This window comes from Onychomys torridus, chromosome 8 (genome assembly GCF_903995425.1).
Source record: "Onychomys torridus chromosome 8, mOncTor1.1, whole genome shotgun sequence".
Lineage (NCBI taxonomy): Eukaryota > Metazoa > Chordata > Mammalia > Rodentia > Cricetidae > Onychomys > Onychomys torridus.
The window spans coordinates 93,269,313-93,297,059 of record NC_050450.1 but is presented as its reverse complement, the minus strand read 5'-3'; the positions used below and the strand labels follow the sequence as shown (position 1 = coordinate 93,297,059).

The window sequence follows — 27,747 nt, the reverse complement described above, 5'->3', positions numbered from 1 at the left end:
GCCTACTCACAGGTGTGAGTGCCACAGATGTGAACCCACTCACGTGCCTACTCACAGGTGTGAGTGCCCGAGATGTGAACCCACTCATGTGGAGCTCACAGTTGTGAGTGCTGCAGGGGTGAGCCTCAGAAAGGAGAACCCAGAGGCAGTAAGGAGACACCCACCACGAGGTTTTCCTCACAGGCTTATGGCACTCCTGCCCTTGGGTTGTACAGATCTTCTTCTCTCCCCAGGGCTTTATCTGTTGTTACTTACTGCCTTTGGCAGAGAGGGGCTTTTTCCGTGGGCACTTTTAACAGAATTTGTCTCTTCTCAACACAGATCCAATTGTCCAACCAAAAAGTCTAATGTGTGCAAACGAGACTAAGCTGAAGAGGCCAGCTCGAGAGAGAAACCTGGCCTCATCCGCAGAGCTCATGAGAACAGCTGGGAAGCCCCTCGAGAGACAGAAAAAAGGAGACCCAAGTGTTCGTCCCCAGAACGAACCCCACGCTGCCCTTTCACAGACCTTCCAGCCAATGAATGGTTCTCAAGTGCTGAGTGAGTCTTTGGGGGCTCCACTGCTCCCCACCACCGTGGTAGGCCCAAGAAGGGCACCATTTCGGTACCACGATGAAGATTTTTACTCTGCGTTGTCATTAAGCAATGAACAAGAAAACTATGACACAGAAGACGAAACGCGCGTGGAAGAGGAACTCCTGCTGGTTGGGATGCGTTCTCCTCCCAGCCATAAGAGAAGCCGATTTCTTGGGACATCAACCACTGAAAACAGAAATATTGAGGAAAATGCTGAAAATCTCCGAGGAAATTTCGTAAGATGGAATGAGTTCAATCCTGGATCTTCAAGAAAAAGTGGTACCACAGAGCCAGCAGACAAGCAGCCTTCCACTGAGCAGAGACTGCCACAAGACACCAGGCTATGTGGGGAGCTGCCTAAAGAGGACCCCAGTGGAGACCAAGAAGATGAGAAGACTGTTCTTTCAGGGGATGCCAAATCTAATGATGTCATCCGAGACAGAGCTGAAGATGAATCCAGTGACTGTCCTATGGGAGACAGGCCCATGGTTTACAATTATGACAGAGACCGGCAAAATTACTTAAGTGGTTCTCGGAATTCATTCGACAGCTTATTTTCTGGGAGAGCCACAGCTCCAAGATCATCCATGAATACATCTTATAACACGCATGGGTCCCTGCTGCATTCTACTCTGTTAGATGATGTCCCCACAGGCTTGTCCATGTCATCTATTCTAGTCCCCAGTTCAGATATGGAGGAAAACCTGAGGTTCAATGCACGCCGGCCACTCTCACCAATCAGAAATAGGAATCCATTAGCCACTGCTGAAAACCACGATGATGACATCCAGGGAGCGGAGGAGATGGCGTCAACAAGCCAAGCTCAGGGGTCTCCACTATTGGCAGAAGATCTATCAAATCCTCAAAGCAGCGTGACCTTGGGAAATTCTCCCAGCTCTTCTACAAGAAGACATTTACAAGGCCATTTCTATATGCCTGGGTCCCTGCAAGAAAACATACCTTTTACTTTCTTTGCACTGTCTGATTTTCCAAATCCAAATGATCATGAGACCAGTGTTAGAGTCTCTGATATCATGGATGAAAAGGGGACCACAGAAATGAAGGCAGACCCCGAGAAACTCAGGAAATTGCAAGAAAGGTAAGGACTTGTTATAGCCACACACTGCTTCCCTATTCCACTCCCTGCCTCCCCCACTAACTCTGAGCTGAGATAACCATTGCTTTCATTAGAGAAATGTGGGAATTTTACATCACAGGCATGTTCTTCCTTGACATGTTAATGAGACTGCTCGTTTTGAGAAAATCGTCCCTTTCATTACCCTTAAAAGGTATGTATGTACAAAGAGGAGTTTGGCAATCCCATTCAGTTTTATCCATATATCCCCAAAGTATCTTTTTCCTTGAATGCTATAAGAAGGGCACCTTAAGCCGGGTGGTGGTGGTGCACGCCTTTGATCCCAGCACTCAGGAGGCAGAGGCAGGCAGACCTCTGTGAGTTCAAGGCCAGCCTGGTCTACATAGGGAGTTCCAGGACAGGTTCTAAAGCTACACAAAGAAACCCTGTCTCGAAAAACCAAGGGGAAAAAAAGAGTGAGGTCTGGCCACATGGCCCCGTAGGTAAAGGTGACAGACAGTCTTAGGAGCTGAGTTCATCCCCAGGACCCCCACAGTGGAAAGAGAGAACTGACTCTCCTAAGTTGCTGTCTGACCTCCATATTCCCATTGTCAAACACACACACACACAGACACACACACACACACACACACACACACACACACACAGAGAGAGAGAGAGAGAGAGAGAGAGAGAGAGAGAGAGAGGAAAGAGGTGTGCATGAACCCACACGCACAGAGTAAATGTTTTTTAAAATGAAAAATAAGGGGAAAAAATAGAAAGGCCAATTTCCAGGGACACAGGGACACCTGGTAATACAGGCTCTCCCCTTTTCTCCCCAGCAATTAGCTAGGATCTTTTTTTTTATTCCCTGAAAAGGTTGTTAACTCCCCAGAGAAGGAACCATCAGCTCTTGAAGTTTGCAGCTCTCCCTCTTGAGGCTCACTGCAAATCCAACCAACAGTTCTAGGATTTAAACCTTCCAAACCAAAAGACCGTTCCCAAACAGTTACCATAGTTACCCCAGTTCTCCAAAGGGTGGGGCTGGAGCAACCACTGCCTCCATTTTAAGTTCTCTCTCTCTCTCTCTCTCTCTCTCTCTCTCTCTCTCTCTCTCTCTCTCTCTCTCTCTCTCTCTGTGTGTGTGTGTGTGTGTGTGTGTGTGTGATGTATGAGAGAGAAAACAAGACTCCTTTTTGAATTGCCCTTTTCTTTGATCTTTCCCTTCTCCTGAGGTGAGTTTAGGATATTTCACAGCTATGAAACTGGATACTTTTTAAAGCCTTCATTAAACAGTCAGAATTCTGCCATCTCTTTTTATGATAGGTGTTTACTGTGCCCAAATCTTGGCTTAAGGATCTGGAAATTGATTCTTAGAACATGAGCCTTCTTTGTACATGTTAGTATGGCTCCTCCGGGCCATTAATTACCCTATCGATGTCCATTTGGAAGCAGGAAATTTTCACCACAATGAGTTAAAAATGGAAAAGGGAGAAATAAAACAGACTGTATACACTCCTCTTCAGAAAAAAGAGCTTGCTTTTCTTTGTTCCATGTGTGTGTGCGTGCATGCCTCTGTGTGTGCACATGTGTGCGTACATGCCTGTGTGAGTGACCATGTAGAGGCTCGCACTTGACATCAGGCGTGTTCAATCACACTCCACTTTGCTTGTTGAGGCAGATTCTCTCACTAACTCAGAGCCCTCCATATCCTGCTGGTCTAGCTCACCACAGCTTTCCTGCTGGGATTACTGGCAGCTCCACACCTACCCTGCTAAGTGAGAGCTTCCTAGTTGTCGATGTCTTTTCTTCTCATAGTTAAACAAGCTACAAGAAGACAATCCATAGTTAAGACCAAGAGTCCTCACACCCACCCATCTCCACCAACCCCGAAATGTAGCTTCAGTTATACTTGTCAGACGTCTGGACTCCAACCATCCTAACATAATGTCTTTGGATTCAAAATAGTTTCTTTTAAAATGCAAGCACTTCTAGACATGGGCCTGTGCATTAAACAGCTATCATCCACGGGGTCTTTGTTTTATCAGTGCTCTCTTTTTCTGTATATAACACATCTCAATATTTATCTTTTCAAAAATGTCTAATTTAGAAAATGTTTGTAAATGAAGATTTGTTTATTTATTTATTTTGAGATAGCATCTGACCGTGCAGCCCTGGCTATCCTGGAACTCACTCTGTAGATCAGGCTGCCCTCAAACTCTTAAGATGTCTGCTTGCCTCTGCCTCCCAAATGCTGGGCATTTGTGGGGGCTCCCCCCCCCACAATAAGTAGTTGTCCTTCTGGTATAGATTGACAAGGATTGTCCCTGCTGGTCTACACGGCCACCTGGGTCACGCATCCTGTGCTCTCCAGATACTGAGCAAACCCATCTGTGTGAAGGGGTCTCTGCTGGTAGTCTTGCCTGTCTTTCCCTGACCTGGTGTCATCACACCCTGATGTCTGCAGCACTCGGAGGCTGTAATAAAGGACAGTCAGTGTACAGCCTTCCTCACCAGGAATTCAGAGAGTCCTTGACTAAACACTTAAGGGTCTGCTGGCTGGGGCTCTTTCATTGGAATCACACTGAACTATGCTAATGCTGACAGCCTGGAAACTGACTCTTGATTTGCATGGCATCTCTCTCTGTCTTGATGCACTGCTGTCATTTTCCCTACAAAAGCCCTTCGATTCAGCTCTAGTTCCTCACTTGCTGTTGTTTGCTATTGAAATGATATTTTCAGTTCTAACTCTTGGTGTCTCATGTATAGAAATGCAATTGACTATAATTTTTATTTTCTCTGTCTTTTGTTAAACTCTCTTATTGTGTACAGTACTTTGTCTCTAGACTGTTTTGGTTTTCTATGTAGAAAACAATTTTGGCTGGGACTAACATTTTCATCCCTCCCCTTTCAAACCCTATATTTTTAATGCTGTTTTAAATCTGACAGTGTTGTATCAGTTTTTAAAGGATGGCTGGTTCTATATTAAATGTCTATTGCCTTTTGATGAGTCTCCTTCAGAGCATAACCTCACTTGCTTTGCCTGTAAGAGCACCTAGAAACACACACCTGCTCATCACAGGGAGCACACATGCCTCAGGGTCATAATGTGTATTATAAAATAATTTCAAGAATGTTCTAGGTGCCAGGGAGACAGCTCAGCTGGTACAGTGCTTGCTGTGGTCTTATGAGGGTCTGAGGTTGGGGGCCCAGCATCCACGGAAAAATCCAGGCTGAGACAGGAGAATCCTTGGGACTTGCTGGCCAGCCAGTCTTGCCAGTGAGCTCCAGGTTCAGGGAGAGACCCTGGCTGAAAAATTAAGGTGGGGCAGCACTGCATGGTGGCACACGCATCTAATCCCAGCATTCAGGAGGTAGACTCAGGCCAATCTCTGTGAGTTTAAGACCCAGCTGGTTTGTGTAGCAAGTTCCAGGCCAGCCAAGCTACACAGTGAGACCCTAACCAAGGGTTGGGGAGAGCAATAGAGGAGGACCCTCAACATCAACCTCTGGCCCCCACACGCACACATGTGCACACACATGAGCACACACACACATACACGCACACACACATGATCAAACCTTGGCATATCGTCCCCTAAAGCTCTTGCTGCCACACAAAGACCACTCAAGTGTTCATAATTATTTTCTTCTAGTATTTTTATATTCTTAGTTTATACAGCATAAAGCAACAGTTCTCAACCTATGGGTCACAACCCCTTTGGGGTCACATATCAGATATTTATATTAAAATTCATAACAGTGGCAAAATTACAGTTATGAAGTAGCAATGAAATAATTTTTTTTTTTTTGAGCTGAGGATCGAACCCAGGGCCTTACGCTTGCTAGGCAAGTGCTCTACCACTGAGCTAAATCCCCAAACTGCAATGAAATAATTTTATGTTTGGGGATTTACCACAACATGAGGAACTGTGTTAAAGGGTCATAGCATTAGGGAGGTTAAGAAGTTCACATAGAGATTAATGATATGGGCTTTTTTTTTTTTTCAGCTCTAGTTTGCATTTCTGAACATAGCTCAAAAGCTTCCGAGGCCAGTTTTGAACCCAGGAGCTCTGACTATGACTCCTGTGAGTTTACCAGCTTACACAGACAGCTTCTTCAGGGTGGCTAAGGCAGAGAAAGGGGTTCTCTTGGCCTGATCCCTCACCCCCACCACCACCATTTTGGACTGATGGGAATTAAAACCATGACCTCCCACATGCCAGACAAACAAACACTTGACCACTGAGTTACATCGCTTCCATGGAGCTCACACTTAGAGTGACTACATCCATGATCAATAACTCCATCTGGAGAGTCCTCGCAGGGTCCGGAGCCCAGGCAGACAAGGCATGAGGGGATTGTTCCTTCCTCATCCTCCCATGAATACATTGGGAAATGGTATTTATAGAAACAGTGAATGTGGGGACTCTCACGAGGCCTTGTTTTCTGTTTAGTCTCCTGGAGGAGGACTCGGAGGAGGAGGAGGGAGACTTGTGTCGAATCTGTCTGATAGCTGGGGGTTCCCCAACCAACCCCCTCCTGGAGCCTTGTGGTTGTGTGGGAAGCCTGAAGTTCGTTCACCAAGAGTGCCTGAAAAAGTGGCTGAAAGTGAAAATAACATCAGGTAGGTGGAGAAGGAAGAGAGGCAAGCGAGCTGCGGCATGTAATTAATCTGAGATGCCACAGTGTGGGCCTGGGAGCCTCCTCAGCAGCTCACTGTCAGGGAAATGTGGCCTTGCTTGGGATTCGTGCTTCCAAATTCTGTGATGGGAGGGTAAATGGATGTGGGGTGTGTGTGTGTGTGTGTGTGTGTGTGTGTTTGTTTAAATCTGAGACAATCTTGGAAACAAATTCTCCTCCCACTTGAGGCCTGGACAAGATGATAAGCTCATCTCCTAGGAGGAAAGGAGATGACATGGGTTGCCAGTAACCCCTCAGCAAACATTTGGTAGCCCTGTCCAGTTAGTAGCACCAAAAGGTCCATCATGAGAGACAACCCCTCCCCCCAAATACATACAGAAGTCTACTTCATTTGCAGGGTGGGGTGGGGGTAGGTGGCTGTCACTAAGAACCCAGTAGGGGTTAGGGAGATGACTCCATAGTTAAGAGCACTTGTTACTCTTACAGAGAACCCAAGTTCAGTTCCTAACACCCACATCGGGCAGCTTATAACCTCCTGTAACTCCAGCTCTGGGGAACATGATGCCCCCTTCTGGCCTCTGTAGGTACTCACACACATGTGTGCGTACACATGCTCATAAATAAAAATCTTTTTTACAAAGAGCTCCAGCAAAGCTGCCTGCTTGCCAGAGGGATAAGTAGCGTGTCACTCTGATTTTCTAGATCTACATTAAAGGGCTTCAAATGTGGCAGCTTTGTCAGGCTGATCTCATAGCTGGGCATGAAGCCCCTCTCAGTTCTCCCAGGAAGTGACAACCTAAATACAGACACATGGGAGGTTGGCTACAATGTTCTTGGCAGAGAGTAAAGCATGCCTTTCATAGTGAGGGAGGAGCCAGACTATCTAGGCTGGGGGAGGTTAACTCAAAGGGGCTCCGTCCTAGTGGTCAAGTAGAAAATGGCCACTGTGTCTTTCAGCCCACCCTCCCTGGAACTGGTACTTCTCAGCCAGATCCTGTTTCTCTTTTCTTCTTATTGGTCTCAGGCCAGGTAGCAGGTCTAGAGCTTTACCCTGCCCCCACGGGCTGGAGCCCTGTGTCCTCACCATATCATGTCATCAGGGTAATCATATTAATTGACTCTCTATCTCTCCATGGGTGCCTCTTTCCTTCCACGAGAAATACAGAATCAATCCCCAAATGCATAAATCCATATCTACAAGCAAAGACCAAACTGGGGGAGGTTTCGGTGTTTTCGAGAGTACACTGATTGTTAACGACTCTGCCATAGCCATGCCGACTCCTGCCCCAGGGAGATGCAAACAACGTCTATCTCTTCATAAGTCCCCAATGACAAACCAAAGTATGATTCCACCAAAGTTTAACCTGGAGAACCAGTGAGTTTATTGGGCCTAGTCACAGAGCATGAAGGAGTTATTGGCAGGACCGTGGGCGACCCCAAAGCAGCTGCCCTGGAGAGTCTCCACCCATAGCCACATAAATGGAACCCCTCTTCCATTTCCCTCCCCCAATCTGGATACTCTAGGACCTCTCTAGACCCTCAAGCCACATGCAGTTAGGGCAGAACTGCATACAAATGGTTGGGAGGAGTGCCTGGAAACTCAGTGAGGGCCCAGTGACTCTCCTTGTCAACAGACCACAGACCCTGGCTATTGTGCTGGACTCTCAGCAAGCAGGCACAGCTAATCTGCTGACCATGTGACCGTGTTGCTTAGAGGATCAAATTCTACAACAGCCATGCAAAGGCTTTCTCTTACTAGAAATTCAAGCCAATTAAACATTTAGCACAGGCCAAAAAAGAAAGGAAAAAGAAACAAGTTAAACACGATGCTATTTTAGGAGCTTGAATATGTTCAGCAGGATTAGAATGGAAGACACATGTCCAGTCACCAATACCATTGCTGATGATGTTAAAAAAGAGAGAGAGAGACAGACAGAGAGAGAGAGAGGAGAGAGAGAGAGAGGATACAAGCAAACAAAATGCAGAAAGGGGAAATGAACTGTTCACCCTGCCTTTAACAGTCTGTGTGATTTGCTATTTCTTCATATCCACACTAGAAAGTGAGACCTGGGGTATGAGCCTGCAAAGTTCTGGTCATTAACCAGATGCAGGTAACTGATATGTTTCCTAGTAAGAAACATTAGCTAGATGCTGCAGCTATAGTGTATGTGTGTGTGTGTGTGTGTGTGTGTGTGTGTGTGTGTGTGTGTGTGTGTTTGCGTGCGCACACACGCAGCACTTTTATTTCCACAGAACAGCCCTGGTTCTGCAGCTCCTGCTTTTGCCTTGGGGAAGCAGAGCAATCTGGGCACAAGCAGAGCAAGCACGGGTCACGTTGTCATAAGGACAGCAGCACAGGGAGCCTTCCATTTCTTTCCCCAAATGCGCCAGACCCAGACGCTGCTGTGCCTAGACTCCACACCTGAGCCTCACTGCCTTTCCTCAAGTGGGAGCAAAGGTAGATCTGGTAGCCAAAGCCATTGGCTGAGGATAGCATCTTCTGTGGATTTGGTACTGATTTATTTATTGCAGAACTGTTAGGTCTACAAGGGATGGGGGAGACCTCAGGTCCAACAGTCACTCCTCCTGCAAAGGTCTGTGTTAGAGAGAGACTTCTTTCCGAGTAGCAATTCCAGTTTTATGACCCATTATGTTTACATATTTAGATAGAAACAAGACCTGTTATTTGAAAGCCATGGAGATTTCACCTGCCTGAAGCTCAAATAATAAATGACCACAAAGGGAAAAAGATGTTCAGAGTTCAGATTTCAAGGTCATTTTCTCCAGAGGATGACTGACTAGGAAAATCACTGAAGCTTGGAATTCATAACACACACAAATTCAGTCTCAAAATATCTCCTGTCCAAAGTACCAGCACAGACTCAGAGTTGTATATAACAAAGTAGCGGCGGCAGCGGCGGTGGGAGGGGGGGGATAGTTGGAGAGATGGCTCAGTGGTAAGAGCACTTGGCTACTTTTCCAGAGGTCCTGAGTTCAATTCCCAGCAACTACAAGGTAGCTCACAACCATCTGTAATAGGATCTGATTCTCTCTTCTGAGATGCATGAAGACAGCACTCATATACATAAAATACATGATTTTAAAAAATGTGTGTGTGTGTGTGTGTGTGTGTGTGTGTGTGTGTGTGTGTAGAGAATTTCTGAACTATACTTTCTTACATATGATTCTTACTCTTGATTCCAGGAGCAGATCTAGGTACTGTGAAGACCTGTGAGATGTGTAAACAAGGCCTGCTGGTTGACCTGGATGACTTCAACATGACCGAATTCTACCACAAACACCATCAATCCCGGGTAAGACATATCACTGCCACCTTCTTCCTGGTCTAGAGTAGGCAGAGGGCCTAGAGAAGACGGCTCAGTGGTTAAGAGCACTTGCTACTCCTCAAGAGGATCTGGGTTTGATTCCCAGAACCCATATAATGGTCCACAACTATCTATAACTCCGGTTCCAGGGGACCCAATGTTCCTTTCTGGCATGTGTGGGCATCAGGCACATATATGCATACATGTATAATACACTCTTACACATAACTTACATAAACCAGTCTTTAATAAACAAAAAGTAGGTTAGAGGTTCGAGCAGAAAGCAACTTAAGCTCCTTGGTCTAAGAGCCCAAGTGTGACATGAGTTTGAGCCTTATTTGGCTTACTTCTTTGAGAAGGTATGTCACTAAATTGGAAAACTGAGAAGTCTCGGCCATCCTGGTTGACAGCCACCTGCTAAAAGGGACCAAATGGGGAGGCTGGAGTAGCCGACTGAACTATGGGAACAGCAAAAAATACTGGGCAAACCCCATGTCCAATTTTGCTGAAGTAATTTAATAACAACAACAGAAAATAAACTCAAGGTCTTGAGGGAAACGGTCCCCAACTTAAATATCAAGTATTCTGAGTAATGAGGACCTGCTAATAAGCATGAAGTAAATGCTTACTGTGTGCTTTATAACACCCGTGGAACTGGGGGATGGGATAAGTGGAGAGAACTCTCCTGGGGTCTTTGGATTACATTGCTGAGAATGTGAAAAAGTTAATTAACCTCGGGTGGAAGGTGATTTATGCCCAAGGCAAAGTTAATCACTTAATTCTCAGGGAAACAATCTCCTATTTAGAACTACACTTTCCAATAGAGAAGCCACAAGCCACTTGTGACTAATGAGAAGGTGGCTAGTTCTAATCAATACATGTTGTATATGGTAAATACCCACTAAATCAAATACTTAATTCCAAAAAAAAAGTAAAATAGCACATTTTTTATATTAAATTTATACTTCCTATCCTGGTTAGTTTTATGTCAACTTGACCCAAGCTAGAATCATCTGAAAGAAGGGAACCTGTACTGAGGAAATGCCTCCATGAGATCCAGCTGTGAGACATTTTCTTTGTTAGTGATTAACAGAGGAAGGACCAGCCCACTGCGGGTGGTGCCATCCCTAGGCTGATGGTCCTGGGTTCTATAAGAAAGCGGGCTGAGAAAGCCATGAGGAGCAAGCCAGTAAGCAGCACCCCTCCATGGCCTCTACATTGGCTCCTGCCTCCAGGTTCCTGCCCTGCTTGTCTTCCTGTTCTGACTTCCTTCAGTAATGAACAGCAAAACAAACATGTAAGCCAAAAAAAAAAAAAACCCTTATCTCCCCAACTTGCTTTTTAATCATGGTGTTTCATCACAGCAACAGAAACTTCCTTTATCTATTTGTCAATACTATAACAAAATGTATGAGACTGGGCAACTTTATTAAGAAAACAGGCTTAGAGCTACAAGGGCAGTGGATGCCCATGCTGAGCACACACAAACACACACAGAGAAAGCTTATTGTGTAGATCATGTTCTTCTGGTAATGGTCTGCTTGCTGGCAGATTCCTGAAGCAGAACATGGCATCACATGAAAAGGGACAGGTAGCATGTATGTGTGCGTGTGTGCGTGTAAGTCCACAAGGATACAATCATGGGTCTTCATCTTGATGTCCTTATTTGAGCCTCTTCCTTCCCAAAGACCCTCTTTAAACAATAGGGTTAGATTAGCTTTCCAGCTTTTTTGTGGATTTTTTTAAGTTAGTGTTTTTACTTAGCATAAAAAACAATTGGCAGCTGGAGAGAACCCAGGTTCGATTCCCAGCACCACATGGCAGCCCACAACCTTTTGTAACTCCAGTTCCAAAGGATCTGACCTCTTCTGGCCTCTGCAGAGCCCAGGCATACATGTGGTACATAGACATACATGTAGGCACACATTCATACACATAAAATAAAAAATTTTCAAAAAGAAACAATGGGGTTTATTATGACATTTTCATACATATATGACTGTTCTTTGGCCATATTCACACATAACTACTGTAGGAGTCACAGAGGTCTTTGTGCTTGTGATGGGCACTAGGGGAGCCTGGAAGGGGAGGTTGGCACACAAGGTTGTTCCTTCAAGGCTGGGGCCGACATATTTCCTAGCTTAGTGACCTTTATACTATCAAGTGACTTCTCTGCCCAGACCCCCATGGGGAGCTTGTTTTTCTCAATCTTTAGAGCCCGTGTTTATGGACTTTACAAAGAGTTTCCATGTAGTCACGGCTGATCCATATTTAGCTTACTTTGTTCCTCAAGGAGATTCATATGTGCTTTGAGGCATGCAGGATTGAGTTAATTCATCACTAGAAAATGTTTCACCAAATTGTGCTGTGCTTAAATATTCCTATAACCACTGGGGGTCAGACTCCAGAAGTCAGAAACAATACCGGCTACCGAGTTGTCTTGAACCGCCCACCCAGGCTAGTCAGTCACTCTGCTGGCTGTGAAGGTAGCTGAGACTCCTGCGGACCCTGACCTGTCCCCTCCCCAGATAAGGTCTCCACCTTCAGACTTCACAGTGGGTATGTGAGCCAGCCTCCATCCCTATAAGGAAGCTTTGTTTTGGCTCCCGGCTCTGGAGGTTGTGGTGGAAGGTTGAGTGAGTTACTTCTGGCCTCTGATGAAAGTGTGCTGCACAAGTGTGGGAGAGCAAACTGATCACCTTTGGAGCCAAGAAGCAGAGGGAGAAAGAAGGTGCTGGCACTCACTGAGCATTTTCCTTTGAGTGGCCTGTGCCTGTCCAGAGTGGCCTGAAGACCTCCCTAGGTCCCACTTCCTGAAGGCTTCACCTCCCAACACCCTGTAAAATTCTTCTTCATAACTGGAAGCAAAATGTAGACTTCCTTAAGAATTAACAACAAAAACAAACACAAACAAACAAACAAAAAACCAACATCCCCCAGAGCCAGTGAGATGTCTCACTGGGTAAAGGTGCTGGCAATCTCACAAGCCTGGCAATCTGAATTCAATTCCAGGACCTGCTGGTTTGTGGCACTGATTACCAACAGAAAAGTCATGGGCCATGGCAGAACCCAGTGTTAGTTTTTAGAGCTTTATTAGGAGGGAAAATGGGTGTGGGGAAAGGGACCAGGCCTGGTGAGAGAGAAAGATGGGGGAGGGAGCAGAGCAGAGCAGAGAGGAAACAGAGAGGGGGTCTGCTTTTTAAGGAAGGGATTGTGTGACCACTCGGTGAGTATGTAGTCGCCAGCGCCCGCTGATGATGTAAGATGTGAGACACAAAATTCCAAGCTGCACTTGTACAGGATCCTACCAGTCTCTGCCATCCTCCAGTCACATGGTACACACTCTCCCATACATCCTCTAATGAGTAAATAAACAAATAAGTGCACGTTGATAATTTTGGGTTATAGCCCCCAGGCTGCTTCATGCCCTTCAGCGGACACTAGATTTGCGAGTGTGGATGCCACATTCCATGAGGCCTCAGTGTTCAGCATGCTATGCCATCTAGGTTTGTGTAAGTACACGCTGATGATCACACTATGAAATTGCCTAGCAGCACATTTCCCAGAATGTGTCCCCTGTGCTTAGGCAACATAGAGCAATAATTATACGTTGAAATAATGTTTTAGATGTACTGGGTTAATAAAATACCTTGTTCATATTAATTTCACTGATTTTTAAAACTTTCACATGACGCTATAATTTTTCAAATTACATGTGTTGTTTGCATATGTGCTTTGATTTGTATTATAATGCATGGTTCTGATCTAGAAGCAGTCAATAATATTCGTTATTATAAAATAAGTAGTCAATAAATATTTGTTATATGAATTGTCCCAGCATTACCTTTATAACCTAAAGCTACCCTCCCTTATTACATGATCAAAAAAAAGTAAGAAACATGATTGCAAAGCACATAATTTTAAAACTATAAAATCATTGTTAACCCAAATGTCTCCCTTAGAGGGGACTCAATTTGATTCTTATGTCATTAGCTTATATCCAGACCTTTTTCTGCAAACATTTTGACAGCTACGCAGCAGGCTTGAAACCAGCATGGGCTACACAGACTCTGTCCCACATAAACAACAACAATGAAATCGTGCAAAAATCCCCCACGGCTAGCCACCCCAGAGGACAGATTGTAACCTTTAGTTGCAAGACTTTCTTCTGTTTCAAATACTGATTCCCAGGCCTGGGATAGAGACAAGTGTCACTTGTTTTCAATTGTGGGGAAATATCCATAATATAAAACATAATATAAAAGGTTACGTTCAGAGCTTTTATTGAGCACCTACTGTATGCCCCACACAGTGCTGGGATATATGAGAGGACCCAAGACCAACACCACTGCCTTCTAATGAGGGTCATAAGTGAGCAATGGCATGGCACAGGAAGGTCAGAACAAAGGCCATGGAAAAGCCCAGGTTTTATGCTTGGTCCACCTGTGCATATGTTTACCCAGCACACTGCCCCAGGCACTGGGCCAGACACCAGGAGTCCAGGTGCAAACCGGTTGTCCACAGACCTCAGGCACAGTGTTGGTAAAAACCTCACTTTTAGTTCTTGCCTCCTGCAGGATATTATTTGTTTTGCAAACTATCAAGGCCACCTGTGTTAGCTCAATTTACATAACGCCTGCAGGAAACAGGCAGAACGGAGGTTACCTGTCCCCTTTTATGAATTGGAGTCACCCTGGCACTGCACAGTTAAAATTGTTGACCTAAAGTCACAGTGTCGGATGGCCCTGGACTGCCCATCCCACCTGCAGCACTTCCAGAGCCTCACCCATGGTCTCCCAGAGATTGGCCACCGCCATGTTTGCTCTGGCTCACAGGAGGCTGTCTCGGTGGCCTCTGGCAGGCACTTCTCTGTAGCTCAGGCATGACCTTGCTTCATCTCAGCCAAGGACATCTGTCCTTGGACACAAGCAAGCTCCTAATCACCTTAAGCCCCAGGGGCTGGCTTCTCTGGAACACGCTTAAGGGCTGCATGAAACACCAGGCAGGCACCAGCTTCCGCTGTGCTTTATCCAGATGCCCATACTTGCCATCAGAGCGGGTCTCTTGACCACAAGGACCGTTCAGCAAAGGAAGGGCAGACTGGCTGGTTCATCTAGTAAAGGTGCTTGTCTCTCAAGCCAAGCTACCTCAGTTCCACCTCTGGACTCACACAAAGGTGGAAAGAGAGAGCTGACTCCACAGAGTTTTTCTCTGAACTCCATATGTGGGCCATGACATGCACACGCATGTACACACAGACACATCACGCACACACATGCATACACATGTGTACAATAATTAGTTCATGTTAAAGAAACCAAAAGATAGGAGCTAGGGGGAAAAGGGAAATGGCCAGTAAGCAAAGAAGCTCTCAGAGCTCCTGTCCACAGTGTCCCATGTCCTCTCCTGCTAGTGCGCCCCCCACCCCCACCGCCACCCCGACAGCCCCTAGGCTTGTCAGGCTGGTAACAAAGGGAACTCCACGTGGGAGGCAGAGTCTTTGGGTCAAGAACGGCACCAGTAAATAACTCTTCAAAATGTGGTTCCCTGGAACCCTGTGAACAAACTGTTGCAGTGGACAGAAGGGCGGGCTCCCCATCACCTGCCAACCGGCCTCCCTGATTGGTCAGAGCGCCTGTGTCAGCAGCTCATTATGCAAAGGCTATTTATTTATGGCTCGCATGGCAGGTTCCCTCCCACGGAACAGAGAAGAGGCATGATCTACTAGAAGTGACTTTTCAAATTATCTGCGGAACACATTAGTGGGTCTTTCCCCATCTGCATGCCTCCAGGCCTCATTGAGCCATAAAAAGTAAATGATTTTCCTGAATGCTTTGACAAGCCAGTCGCTCCCAGCCATTTTCTAGCTAGCGGGTTGCTTTGCCATTTCTTGCCCAGAGAGTCTGCTCTGAAAGCCCCGCCACCCCTGGCAAAGAGAGAAAACCCTCTAGCAGAGAGAGAGGTAAGGCGGTTTGGCTGGAGTGAAGGAACACACAGTGGGAAGGCTTCCTGGAAGCGGCGGCTTTGAAGATGGTCCTGAAAGGAGGCAGTAGGCATTGACTTGTGAGGATTGTGGATAGGGAATGGAAGAAGATTAGAAAACAGGAAATATGAAGGGGTAAAGATGCCTGTTTTGGGGTTGAGGTCAGAAGAGTGTGCGCGTGCACGCACACACTCAAAGACTAAAAATAGGAGTCTAAGTGCTTTGGAGAGTGAGTTTCAGTCTTGAAAGACAGTAGAGTACAGAGGCCTTGCACAGTGACCTTGAGGCCACATGTCACACCAAGAACCGGAGATGGCCTAATAACAAGGAAGGGCATGGGGATCCCTGCTCAGCCTCTGAGCCAGTCTTTCCTGGAGGCAGCCGGGTCCTTGGAGACTTGAGTTTGGCGCCAACTTCCTGAGCTGCCCTTGATCAGCCATGAGCAGGGGGATGGCACATCTGCAGCTGCAGGAAGAAGATGAGCTGCCCCAGTTGGCCGCCCTGTCACGGTGATGCTTTGTTAACCTGGGCACTGTCAACCGTCTGACCCTTCCCAAGGGTGCTATAAAGGGTCCTGACCCCTGCGAGGATTGTAGTCCCCAGGGGCTGGGTGGCTCCCTGAGCACAGGCTGACCCACTCTGGAACACCACCACCCGTGGGATCTGGTGGGAGGACAGATGTGTGTCCCCTCCTCCCCCAGTGCTGCTGGAAGGGGTGACAGGAAGGGCTGTGGAGCATAATCAAGGAGCTAAAGACTCGGTGAGCTATAAAAGATAAACAATAAATAAGAAAAGGACATAAAGTTGAGAAAGGGGTTCAGGGAAAGGTCTGGAAGGAGGAGAGTGGGGGTGGACATGAGCAAAATATATTGTATACATGCATTAAATACTCAAAGAATAAGCACATTTTTAAAAAAGGCAAAACAAACACTTGTTAACATACTCTAGCCATACCAGCCAGGAGAGAATTTTACCCACTACATGCATGCCCTGTTCTCTCTCTCTCTCTCTCTCTCTCTCACACACACACACACACACACACACACACACACACACACACACATTAACAGTCTCCCACCACCTACCATCACAACCATTTCTCTCCAATGTCCACTCAGCCAGCCTCCTGCCCTGGGCAGACCTCCGCCGTAGGTGTCTGTGAGCTCTCTCCCTGACATGGGGTGATCAGGTCCCACCAGCGAGCTCTGAGGCATTCTGCTTTGTGCACCCCACAGCACTGGCTTCAGTGAACCCTCTCAAATGTCTGTGGGATGGGATTCAGCCTGGACAATGGAACTTTCTCAGAGCCTCCTCCCCTGCATAGCAGAGAACTGCAGGAAGGTGGCCGAGCTCCTTTGCCCGAGGCCTCCTCCTGCTCTGTCTCCCGGTCTCCAGGCAGGCCTTTTTCTGGACGTGGGCTCTTTCCCCTTTCTCCCTGCCGTGCTGTGGATGAGCCTGTGAATTTTTTGTGGATGAACTTTAGGTTTTCTCTCCTGCATGCAGGTACAGAGTAGGCTGATGAACTCCGGTTTGTATCTGGTACTGCTGCTTCACCTGTATGAACAGAGGTTTGCAGAACTCATGACACTCAACTACAGGCGGGCTTCCAGAGAGAGGGTAAGTCCAGCTCTGGGAGGAGCCAGTGGCACAGTCCAGAACAGCACCTGATGATGTTTCTTAGACCTGTAGTCTCCTGAAGGCCTCCATGACAAGGTCCAGGATTGTCACTGTTAGGTCCTAGATTTAGTAGCTGCTGAGTGTATGTGCAGTGACCTCTGGCTGAAGGCAGGTATAATCACATAGTTGCTTACTGTCGGATTCAAATCATATTTAAGTGGCCATCAGTCGCCATGTAAATGAAGGAGTCCCTAGGGAAACCTGCCCTGCAAAACAGAGGTGTGCAAGAATGCTCTTGTTAAGTGTATGCTCTGTGAGGGTATGTGCTCTGCTCAAGCAAAGAGAATCTGTGCAAAAGCAGGCCGTTCCACACCTGAGAGCTAGTGAGTGGCCACACTGCAAGATGTTAGCTCTGCCAGCTGTGTTTTGGATCCCAGGGTACATTACGCTTCTGTGTGTGTGTGTGTGTGTGTGTGTGTGTGTGTGTGTGTGTGTGTGTCCCTAAGGCTGCCAGGAAGTAAAGGTGTTGCTAGTGGCCCCATTTGGCAAATGACCATGTATGTACCGGAATGGCTGTTCTTTAATAAGGAAGTGTGGCCAGCAAGAATAACATAGGATGAAGGGAGAAGCCTGGCCCTGTCACTTAGCAAAGTCAACAATGGGTGGACCTCTGAAGTCTCAGCACCTTGAGCCCTGGGGAACTTCCACTTCATCAAATGGCTTCCCATGGCCACATGAGAGAAGAACTCTGGGAGACAAGGGAAGTTGCCCAGTCATGCCAGGGGCTGATTGCACGGTGGGGACTTCCAGGACGCCCCTGGAGACCTTGCTCTTGACCTCTGTTCCTGTTGGGGCATGACAGGAGAGTAAGGCAGTGTGGCAGTGGACAAGCCACTGGTGGTGCTAGAGGCAACTTCAATGATCTATCATCCGAGCCCTGACCCCCTTTCTCTTGGCTTCTTTCCCCTCTTCCTCTCCCTTCTCTGCTCCTCTTCCTCAAGTGACGGCAGACTTCTTCCAGCACCATCCTGCTCAGAGGCTGGGGTGCAGTCCTTGTCGACTCTCTCTACACCACCACTTCTATTAAAACACTGGATTCGGGGCTGGGGACTTAGCGCAGTGGTAGAGCGCTTGCCTAGCAAGCATAAGGCCCTGGGTTCGGTCCTCAGCTCTGGAAAAAAAACAAAAAACAAAAAACAAAAACAAGAAAAACACACTGGATTCAGGGCCAAACATGATCATTCAAGTCCTTCGTCCCCACACTCGGGAGGCAGAGCCAGGAGGATCTCTGTGAGTTTGAGGCCAGCCTGGTCTACAGAGAGAGATCCAGGACAGGCACCAAAACTACACAGAGAAACCCTGTCTCGAAAAAACAAACAAACAAACAACAAAATCAGAAACAGAACAGCAAAAACTCACGCTGGATTTGGAGACTGGGGATACAGCTCAGTTGGTAGAGTCCATGAAGCAATAAGGTTGGTCCCCAACATCACACAAGCCAAGACTGATGACACATGCCAGCATTTGGGAGACAGGCAGAAGGATCAGAAGTTCAAGGTCATCCTAAGCTACAAAGCAAATTCAAGGTTGGCCTAGGGTGTGAGACCCTGTCTCAAAAAGAGAAAATGCTGGGTTGGTTGGGGATTTAGCTCAGTGGTAGAGCGCTTGCCTAGCAAGCACAAGGCCCTGGGTTCGATCCTCAGCTCAAAAAAAAAAAAAAAAAAAAGAAAGAAAGAAAATGCTGAATTCAAACCACTGGTCACAGGAATTGCAGACTCATTTCTACTTTTTTCTGGTTAAAGTATTCCCTCATATCCTGAGTGTTCAATGAAGACAACAGATTGGGTTTCTGTCAACCTATCTCCCGAGGAATTTCACCCTCTCTGTGGCCCAGGCCTGCCCTTCCTTAACCTCCCCATGGTTTTAATAGTGACATAAATTCTTCATAGAAATACTTAAAAAAGAAAAGAAAGGAAGAAAAGTACCGGAAGCAGGAAATGGTCTTTTGTTAATATTTCTGTAACTTCATTTTCATGATCCTGCATCTTTTAATGAACGTTTTATTACACATTGAACTTCAAAGCATCAGAGTTGATGTGGGTTACAGACGGCCCTGCAGTGAGCTAGCAAACACAAGCAGTATCAACCAGTGGGGCTAAAAGGCGAATATGAGAAGACAGTCTGGTTCCATGAACGAAAGAGAACCAAGGCCTATAGCCTTGCCTCTCAGGAGACTCCTGGCAAGTCTATTCTGGAAAAGGCGTAAGCTGTGCCAGGGGCACGCTGGGAGCCAGAGCGGACGGGAAAGAAAGGGACAAGCCTCCGCTTCTCTCACTGTCAGCTCACGGGGAACTTGGGAAACTCCGAAGCACACCTCGCCCGCTCCAAGCACAAAGCAGAACCTGGTTATAAATAGCCAGTGAGGAGGCCTCCACATGGGCTGGAGAGATGGCTCAGTGGTTAAGAGTTTATGCTGCTCTTGCTCCGGTCCCAACACTCACATCAGGGGGCTCACAACAGCCTGTAAGGCCAGCATCTATGAGATCCACGCCCTCTTCTGGCCTTCATAGGCACTGCACTTACATGCACATTCCCCCCACACCCAGACATGCCTACGTACATATTTCAAAAGGTTTTTTTTTTTTTTTTTTACTCTTTTAAAAAAGAAACATCTGCATGAAAGCTGGAGGTCAGTGGAAAGTGTCAAATCCACCTCTTCCTGATTTTGTCTCAGGAAGAAACCTGAGGGTAGTGTTTGTCAAAAGAGATGCACAGACTTGGAAGAAAAACTCACTCCTTTACTAGAAGCATGGGAGAAGCCCTTCACATCAGGCTTCTTGCTTGTGTCTCACGAAGAGACCTTGTGATAAATCTCTCAGTGGTGAGGACTGTCACTTCCTCACTCTAGTGTGCACCCGGAGCTGAGGTGGTCGATGGGTCGCTTTCTTGTCATTGTGATAAAATATCTAAAACAAAACAAACAAACAAAAACCTGAAGAAGGATTTACTTTGGCTCACAGTTTGAGGCGGACATACATCATCATAGCAGGGAGAGTGTGGTGGTGAGAGCAGCTTGCCTGTGTTGGCAGGATCATGAGGAGGCCCACTCACACCTCAGCAGACCAGAAAGCATGGAGATGAATGCTGGCTTTCTCTTCTGAGTTTTTTTTTTTTTTTTTAAATAGACCAGAATTTCTATATATCCCCCAGCTGGCCTGGAACTCAATATGTAGACCAACCAGGCTGGCTTTTGACCTCACAGATCTGTCTGCCTCTCCCTCTCCAAGTTCTGGAAGTAAAGGTCTATGTCACAGCACCTGGCTTCCCCTTTTATTCTTCTTTATTTAGTCCTGGACAACAGCGCATGGGGTGGCACCATTCATATTCCGGGTGGGTCTTCCTCCTTTACTTATCCTCTCTGGAAAGCCCTCATGTACACATGTGTGAGTGTGTTCGGGACCAGTTGAAGGAAGCACTGATGTTATTCTATGACGGTGCCCAGCAGCAAGCTGGCCCTTCCTTTCCTAACATCAGGTCCTTATGATGAGAGCATCTCCAGGGACCACTGGCTGATGCTGCCTTGCTCGCCCTCTAGTCTGATGGGGCAGTCTGGCCTAGATGGAGAAGTTAAATGGACTTTCCCTTTATACACACATGGGATGCTCCATCATCTGGGGTCAGCTCCCTGAGAACCCCCTTCATGACCTGCCTCCTGGTCTGACTCTTGTCTCTGATTATTGGTGTCTTCAGGAGAGAATGCCCTACTTCGTCCTCTGCCCCCGGTGTGCTGTTAATAGTCACAATGCCAGGCTAGTGGCAGAAGTCAGGGAGTAGAGTGGCCGGCTTAGGAGGCAGGTAGGGTACTACAGGTCCATTCCTTCCTCAATGGACCATCCCCCTTTACACTATTTCCACAAAACCAGAAGCTCTTGCCTCAAGAGGCCAAATCTATCCAAAACGTGGGAAGCCCAGGTTTGACCCTTTGACATCTGCTCACCAGGACAGGGATTCCTAGTGATGTGTGAGGAGTCATAGACATCAGCATCTGGCACAGAATCTCGAGGCAGCATTGGCGAGGTTGCCTCAGTGGCCCTCACTGCGGCGTGTGGCAGTGGAGGTTAGCATAGTCCTGATGTATAATTCACAGGTAACCAGGACCTGCTACTCTAGACGAAATCCCATCCCTCCTTTGGCCCTCCCTTGGGCACAGAAAAGAGCCTGTAGACAAGTGCCGCCTCCACCCAGGCCAGGGAGTTGCCCCTAACAGTGTCCAGCACCCCTTGTTCTGTCCCCAGCCTGACACAAAGTCCCTATTCTCCCGGGGGAAACAGCACCAGACCCAATACAACAGGGCCCACATCCTTGCAGCCTGGCACAATGGGCTCCCATGGAGTACACAGCGTTTCTTATTGTGGCATAAAATGCCATAAAATCAGAACAAAGAGAGCCCAGGGCCTGGATGGGTCGGCAGCTTCCTGCCAAGCAGAGAATACAAGCGATTGTTTAAAAGCCAGTGGTGAGGCAAGTGGCCAGTTAGCAGAGCCTTCCTCCCCACAGCCTGCACACTGTGCTGGGACCATCCGAAAGGGATTCTGCTATTCAGATCAATTGCTAAAAGGAAGCAAGTCTGTTCACACTGCCAAATATAGAAGCCCCGAAACAGCAAGGTGACCTGGGTTATCACGGCGCTGTCCTTGGGACAAGCTGAGCTCCACCAGTGCAGAACAACAGCCCTGATCCTGAGCACCTTGGTGAGACACACGAGTTATACATCCGTTTGCAATTGCATTGTAAAAACAATTCATGTCTCATTGTCTCCTCTCTCATAGTTGTCAAGAAATCACCCACAACCCAGACCGGAAGAAAACGAAAGTAGGTTTGGGGGGTCCATCCTGTCTTGCCTTCTTTAAGGGTGTTTGCTAGTCATTTCTGCTCTGGTGTTGAACCTAATACTGTGGAAGGAAATCATGACCACCACCCAGAGGCAAAAATAACCCCACAAAGCTGGGGAAACTCTAGCCTTCACTAACAATCAATCAGGAAGGCTGGAGGTGGAGCAGATAAGAATTTTAATTCATCCTGAAACCAAGGAAAGGGGTCAGCCAGGAGGAAGAGAGTGTTTCCTCCATAGCATCCTCTGGCATCCAGCGCTTGATGAGGTTTTGTTGTTTTGTGTTGTTTTTGTTTTTGTTTCCTGCCAGGATCCTGTCTGAGATTTTCCTTCTCAGATCCTAAAAGCAGGCTGGTTAGCCATTACCAGAGAGAACGTTCCTTTGACAAGCAAGCGTCCTGATTGTGTTTTGATGCCATTGGGTATCATCAAGTGGCCTGGCTGGATTTAGAGGCTGAACAACAGGTCTCCAGCCTCCTTCAGACAGGTTCCTTATTCCATAGAAATTCTCCCTGGAGAAAATTAGCCTAATTAAAGCCGAGGGCTCGGAGGCAGGCCTTAAGACTCTATTCACGGAGAGAATAAGCGTCGCAGGGAAATAGAGGGATGTGACACCTGGATCTGTCTGGGTTCTTGGAGGAGAAATTTTACAACAGCCTGCCCTGTCCTGGAAGCTTAGGAGAGTGATTCCCACGCTGGCATCAGCGATCTCGAGAACTTACCCTAAACACAGATTCCTGGGCCCTCCCACAGTCTCCACTCCAGCGATGGGGTGGGGCTCTGGAATGTGTCTTTCCACGCACAGCCCACAGACAGGATTGATGCATCCCATTGCGGGGATGCTTTGTGGCCCCTTCCCAGCCCTCCACAAATAAATACCTGACCAGAAGAGACATTGCACCAGTCCAGAGCTCCCCAGGGTGGGCCCCCCCCCCCGACCGCAACCCTAGAGAAGCAAGCTTTCTATTCAGGGCACGCAGTCCTAGGGAACCAGGCTCACGGTGCTCAGAGATGGGAAAGGCCCTTTCTTCTCGATACAAAAGGAGCTTCTGGAGCCCCAATCCCCACGCGATTGTGGGGTCCAAGCCAGCCTGCACGACGGCTTGGCGCCCCCTGGAGCGAAGCCCCAGGACCGCGCGTGCAGTCGTCCCCAGATCCCCCGCTTGCTGCCTGGGTGCAGCCGGGAAGGCGGCGGTGCGGTGCGGTGTCTGAAAGACCTTTGTGTCGCCGCCCGCATGCACTGCCTCCCAGGGACCACACCTCCGCGCAGGGGTTGTCAGCGTGGCCACGGCGAGGGCCTCGTGCTCTTACAGGGACCTGACACACGGCAGGCTTTGGTCCCCAGCAGGGAGACCTGCAGAGGGTCCCGGTGCCCTGGACCCCACCCCGCCTCGGAGGCGCCCGCAGCGCTACCCGGTTGGGAACCTGCGAGGCCAGGCGCGTCCAAGAGGGTTCGGCTGGGCAGGGGCGCCCCCTAGTGCCCCTTGTGACCGCTGTGTCCTGCAGCCGGGGAGGGCTCCCCCAGACCCAGGACCGGAAGGGCTGCCTTGGTTTCTAAGGCTGCACCACAGGAGGCTGCTCTCCCTAAGGGATGTTTAGAAAGGAATATCGACCGGCTAGGTGGCCCATGCAGACTGCTGCGAGTTCTAAGCCAGCCTGCATTGTATAGTGAAGCCCAGGGCGTTTGTCTCAACCTCCACCAACCAAAATAAGTCTCGACTGAGAGGGAAGGAGATTTGCTCCCCGCTAGTTCCTCCCAAGCAGGTGGTCCCTTTGATTGTCTGATACTCATTTGCTATCTCAGTTGGGAACTGGCCCATCTCCAGAATCGACCATTCACAGGCCATAGGGCAGCCAGTTCTTTTCTGGAAAAACAGGCAGGGTCTACCTGCCCTTAGTCCTGTACACTCCTGAGCTACTAGTAGGGAAGGGAGAGTCAGTCCCGGCTGTGCAGAGCCCAGAACAAAGGGGCCAGCACACTGTCCTCAATGAATGAGCACTGGCAGCCCTTAGCCTGTCTCTGTGCCAGAGCCACTATCAAGACAAAAGTCAAGCGTCAGAAGCAGAGCCAGAGGAGGCCAGCCCTCCCCCTTGGCCACACTCTTCTTCTTTGGCCCCCACAGCCTGGCATGACTCACCTGGTTGGCAGCATTTGGTTAATATGGCCTGCCAGCACTGAGTCACAGCTGTGACCCTGCTGCCCCAGTTCAGTCCAGGTAAACACAGCGGGAAAGGACAAAACATCAGTACAAAGGGTGCCACAAAAGGAGCCAGCTGTCTTGTGGCCCTGGGGTGCCCATGCCAGCCTTCTTACTGGGTTCCTACCCCACCAGTAACACTGAGGTGAGGGCATCTCGGGCGGATCCTTAGATGTGTGAGCCAACCTGTTACAGAGCTCCTGACCCAGCTTCTCCGACAGCTGCTCCCCAGCTGGCACAAGTGACCATGACTGTAGCCAAGACCAGGGCCAGAAAGGGAGTGCATCACCTGCTGATATGCATATAGGTGATGAGCGAACACAGACAAGCCACCTCTCAGTGTGGGAGAGGGAGCTGGGACACCCACAGTGGCTGGGGCTTCCTTGAGACCAGAAGCCAGATAAGAGGGTTGGGGTATGAATGTCGAGGTATCGTTTACTCCTGTTCCTTCAACTGTGATAGTGTTTCTACGTAGTCTGGGAATGCTTTCTCAAACCAAAACAAAAAGAAGGATCTAGAAGAAGAGTTTCCCCAGGAATGAGGAAACCCCTCTCCTGTTCCATTTGCTGTACTTGGACCTTTTGGCCACCCTCCAATGTCATGCTGTCCTGCTCCTTGCCATCACAGCCCCATGCCCTCCATCATGTTAGGCAGTAGAGTTCACTTGGGAACCTCATCCTGAGAGAAGGCAAAGGCTCTACCAGCTATTCAGTCTACAAACTTTATCACCAGACTGGGGGCAGAGACAGCTGAAATAGATTCAGTAGCCTGCTGTCCAGCTGCCCCTGACCCAGCTGGAGCTCCAGTGCAGGCAGCCTGGAGATTCCTCAGCCCCAGATTAGAGTGTTCCCCCACCCTGCTCCATATTCCATGTTGGGGTGTGTGTGTGTGTGTGTGTGTGTGTGTGTGTGTGTGTGTGTGTGTGTCTGGCCACCGGGGCCAGGGTGGGAGAAAGAAGGGCAGTGGCACCCTGCCCCGTGTGGCAGATCCTGAAGCCTGCTGTGGCCCTGGAGCCTGAGAGATGGTCTTGCTTTCTAGGTTCCGAGTCGGGAGATGGTAATGAAAGCAGTGTTTACCCAGGCCGGGTCATCTAGCAAGGGAGCTGGTCGTGGAGTGCAGCAGAGACCTCTCCACCCAGAAGCCCTTTCTGCACCCCTACCCTGTGCCTCCCTTCTTCCTTCCCCTTTACTGAACCTGAAACCAGTGTGTTCACAGTTACTTTTCCCACCTGGGCCACTCCGTTCAAGTGTGTGGCTTGATTATCCACGGGCAGCCACGGGGACCAGCCTCGTCCCAGCCAACACAGGCAAAACAGCCGAGTCCCGAGTGGGCTTCCCTGCTGCTGCCCCTCAGCCCAGCATCCCAAGTGGACCCAGCAACTCTGGCAGCCCAGCAGCCTGGGCTCCCACTGCTGAGGGCCCGCCCCTCTTCAGGCCTCAGCCCACCCTGAGTGGAGTGGATCCGTGCATTCAGTAAACTGACTCTATTCTCCCATTTATTTGGTATTTATTTCCCTAACAGGCTGACAGTCTGGAACTGCAACCCGCCTCCCATGTTGTTTCTGCCCACCACCAGAGTCTGACACATCTCAGGCACCCATGGGCTGGGGTGAGCTGGATCCCATTTAGGATCCGTTGCAGATGTGGATTCTGTGATTATTCTCCTCATGACATCTAAGGAATCAAAGACCAATGAGACTTAGCATGATAAAAAAAGAAATCAGATGGGTAGCGGGGAAATTGTATGTGGTTGTGGAGGGCATGAAGGATAAGAAGAGATCACCAGCTAAGTCTGGTGGTACACTCCTGCAGTCTCAGCACTGGGGCAGGAGGATTATAAATTGGAGGCCAATTTAGGCTGTATAGCAAGACCTAGTCTCAAAAATCTAGAGAGAAAAGCAGAGACAAAAACAGGCTTTCAAAAAATGGTGGAAAGGAGAGAGTACCATTCAAAGATGTGAGCTGAGTGAAAGAAACCACATCCTAAAGACTTCATAGTCTATGATTCCACTTGAATGTCATTTCTAGAAAAGGCGGAACTATAGAGGCAGAAAGCAGATCTGTGAACTCGGGGAGATGAAGAAGAAACAGGAACTGGAGGTGAGGAAGGTGTCTTAGAGTGGTTACGTGATGACAGAACTGGACAAATTTGCTCAAATTCAGTGAACTGTGTGTTGGCAGTGTGGGAATATGACAGCTGACTATGATACTTGTGCATCCCTAAATGTCCTCAAAAATAGGAGACAGGACAGAGAAAGGAGGAGAGAAAATGGGGAAATGAAGAGAGACCCAGGAATTGGGGACACGCCTCAGTTGATAGAGCACTTGCCTTGTGTGCAGAAAAACCACTGGGTTCATGGTCTGCACCACATAAACAGTGTTCTTGTCTGTGATCCTAGCATCCAGGAGGCAGGGGCAGGAGGGCCAGAAGGTCAAAGTCATCCTTAGTTAATAGTTGAGGTCAGCCTGGGCTACATAAGACCCTATCAAAAAACAGAGAAACAGGAGAGGACGGTATGGAAATAAGAACAAAGTGTAAATACGTACGTACGTACGTGTGTGTGTGTGTGTGTGTGTGTGTGTGTGTGTGTGTGTGTGTGTGTGATAGCACCATAATGAACCCATCTTATTCATTTATTTAGGTTTTTCAAGATAGGGTTTCTCTGTGTAGCTTTGTGCCTTTCCTGGATCTCACTCTGTAGACTAGGCTGGCCTTGAACTCACAGATCCACCTGGCTCTGCCTCCTGAGTGCTGGGATTAAAGGCGTGCACCACCACTGTGCAACCCATCATTTATGTTTGTTTAGATTTATTCTAACTGTATATGTAAGAGTGTTTTACTTGCATGCATGTACTGTGCACCATGTGTGTGCCTGGAGCCTGCTGAGGTCAGAATAAGGCATTCAGTCCCTTGGGACTGGAGTTATACACAGTTGTGAGCCTCCATGTGGGTGCTGAAAATCAAACCCTGGTCCTCTGCAAAAGCAACAAACACTCTTAACTGCTGAGTCAACTCTCCAGCTCTAAGTAAGTAATATTTAGAAAAAATATTTATTGGAATGATGGGTGTGGTGATTTGAATAGGTATGGCCCCCATAGACTCCTGTGTTTGATTGCTTGGTTCATAGGGAGTGACCTCATTAGGAGGTGTGACCTTCTTGGGGTGGGTGTGGCCTTGTTGGAGGAAGTGCGTCTATACGGGTGGGCTTTGAAGTCTCATATGCTCAAGCTATGCCCAGTGTGGTACACAGTCTCCTTCCACTGCCTGTGGATCAAGATGTAGAACTCTCAGCTACCTCTCTGGCACTACATCTGCCTGCAGGCCACCATGTTCCACCATGATGATAATGGACTAAATCTCTGAACTGTAAGCCAGTTCCAATTAAATATTTTCCTTTATAAGAATTGTTGTAGTCATAATGTCTCTTCAAAGCAATA

The 27,747-nt window shown here is 48.1% G+C and overlaps 1 protein-coding gene across 4 annotated transcripts in view; it reads left to right on the top strand.

The window, feature by feature from the left end:
• The window catches only part of Marchf10 (membrane associated ring-CH-type finger 10), a 99,544-nt gene extending 73,511 nt beyond the window's left edge, over positions 1–26,033 (top strand). For 3 of the 4 annotated variants that reach the window (XM_036194603.1, XM_036194604.1, XM_036194605.1), the window contains exons 7-11: positions 322–1,675; positions 6,109–6,278; positions 9,500–9,609; positions 17,108–17,221; positions 25,349–26,033. In XM_036194603.1, the coding sequence (XP_036050496.1) occupies positions 322–1,675; positions 6,109–6,278; positions 9,500–9,609; positions 17,108–17,221; positions 25,349–25,786 (2,186 nt within the window). In that variant the 3' untranslated portion in view covers positions 25,787–26,033. Of the gene's footprint in view, positions 1–321; positions 1,676–6,108; positions 6,279–9,499; positions 9,610–17,107; positions 17,222–22,050; positions 22,094–25,348 lie in introns of all 4 variants that reach the window. The other variant, XM_036194607.1, reaches the window with a different exon arrangement.
• Positions 26,034–27,747: the final 1,714 nt, after the last annotated feature.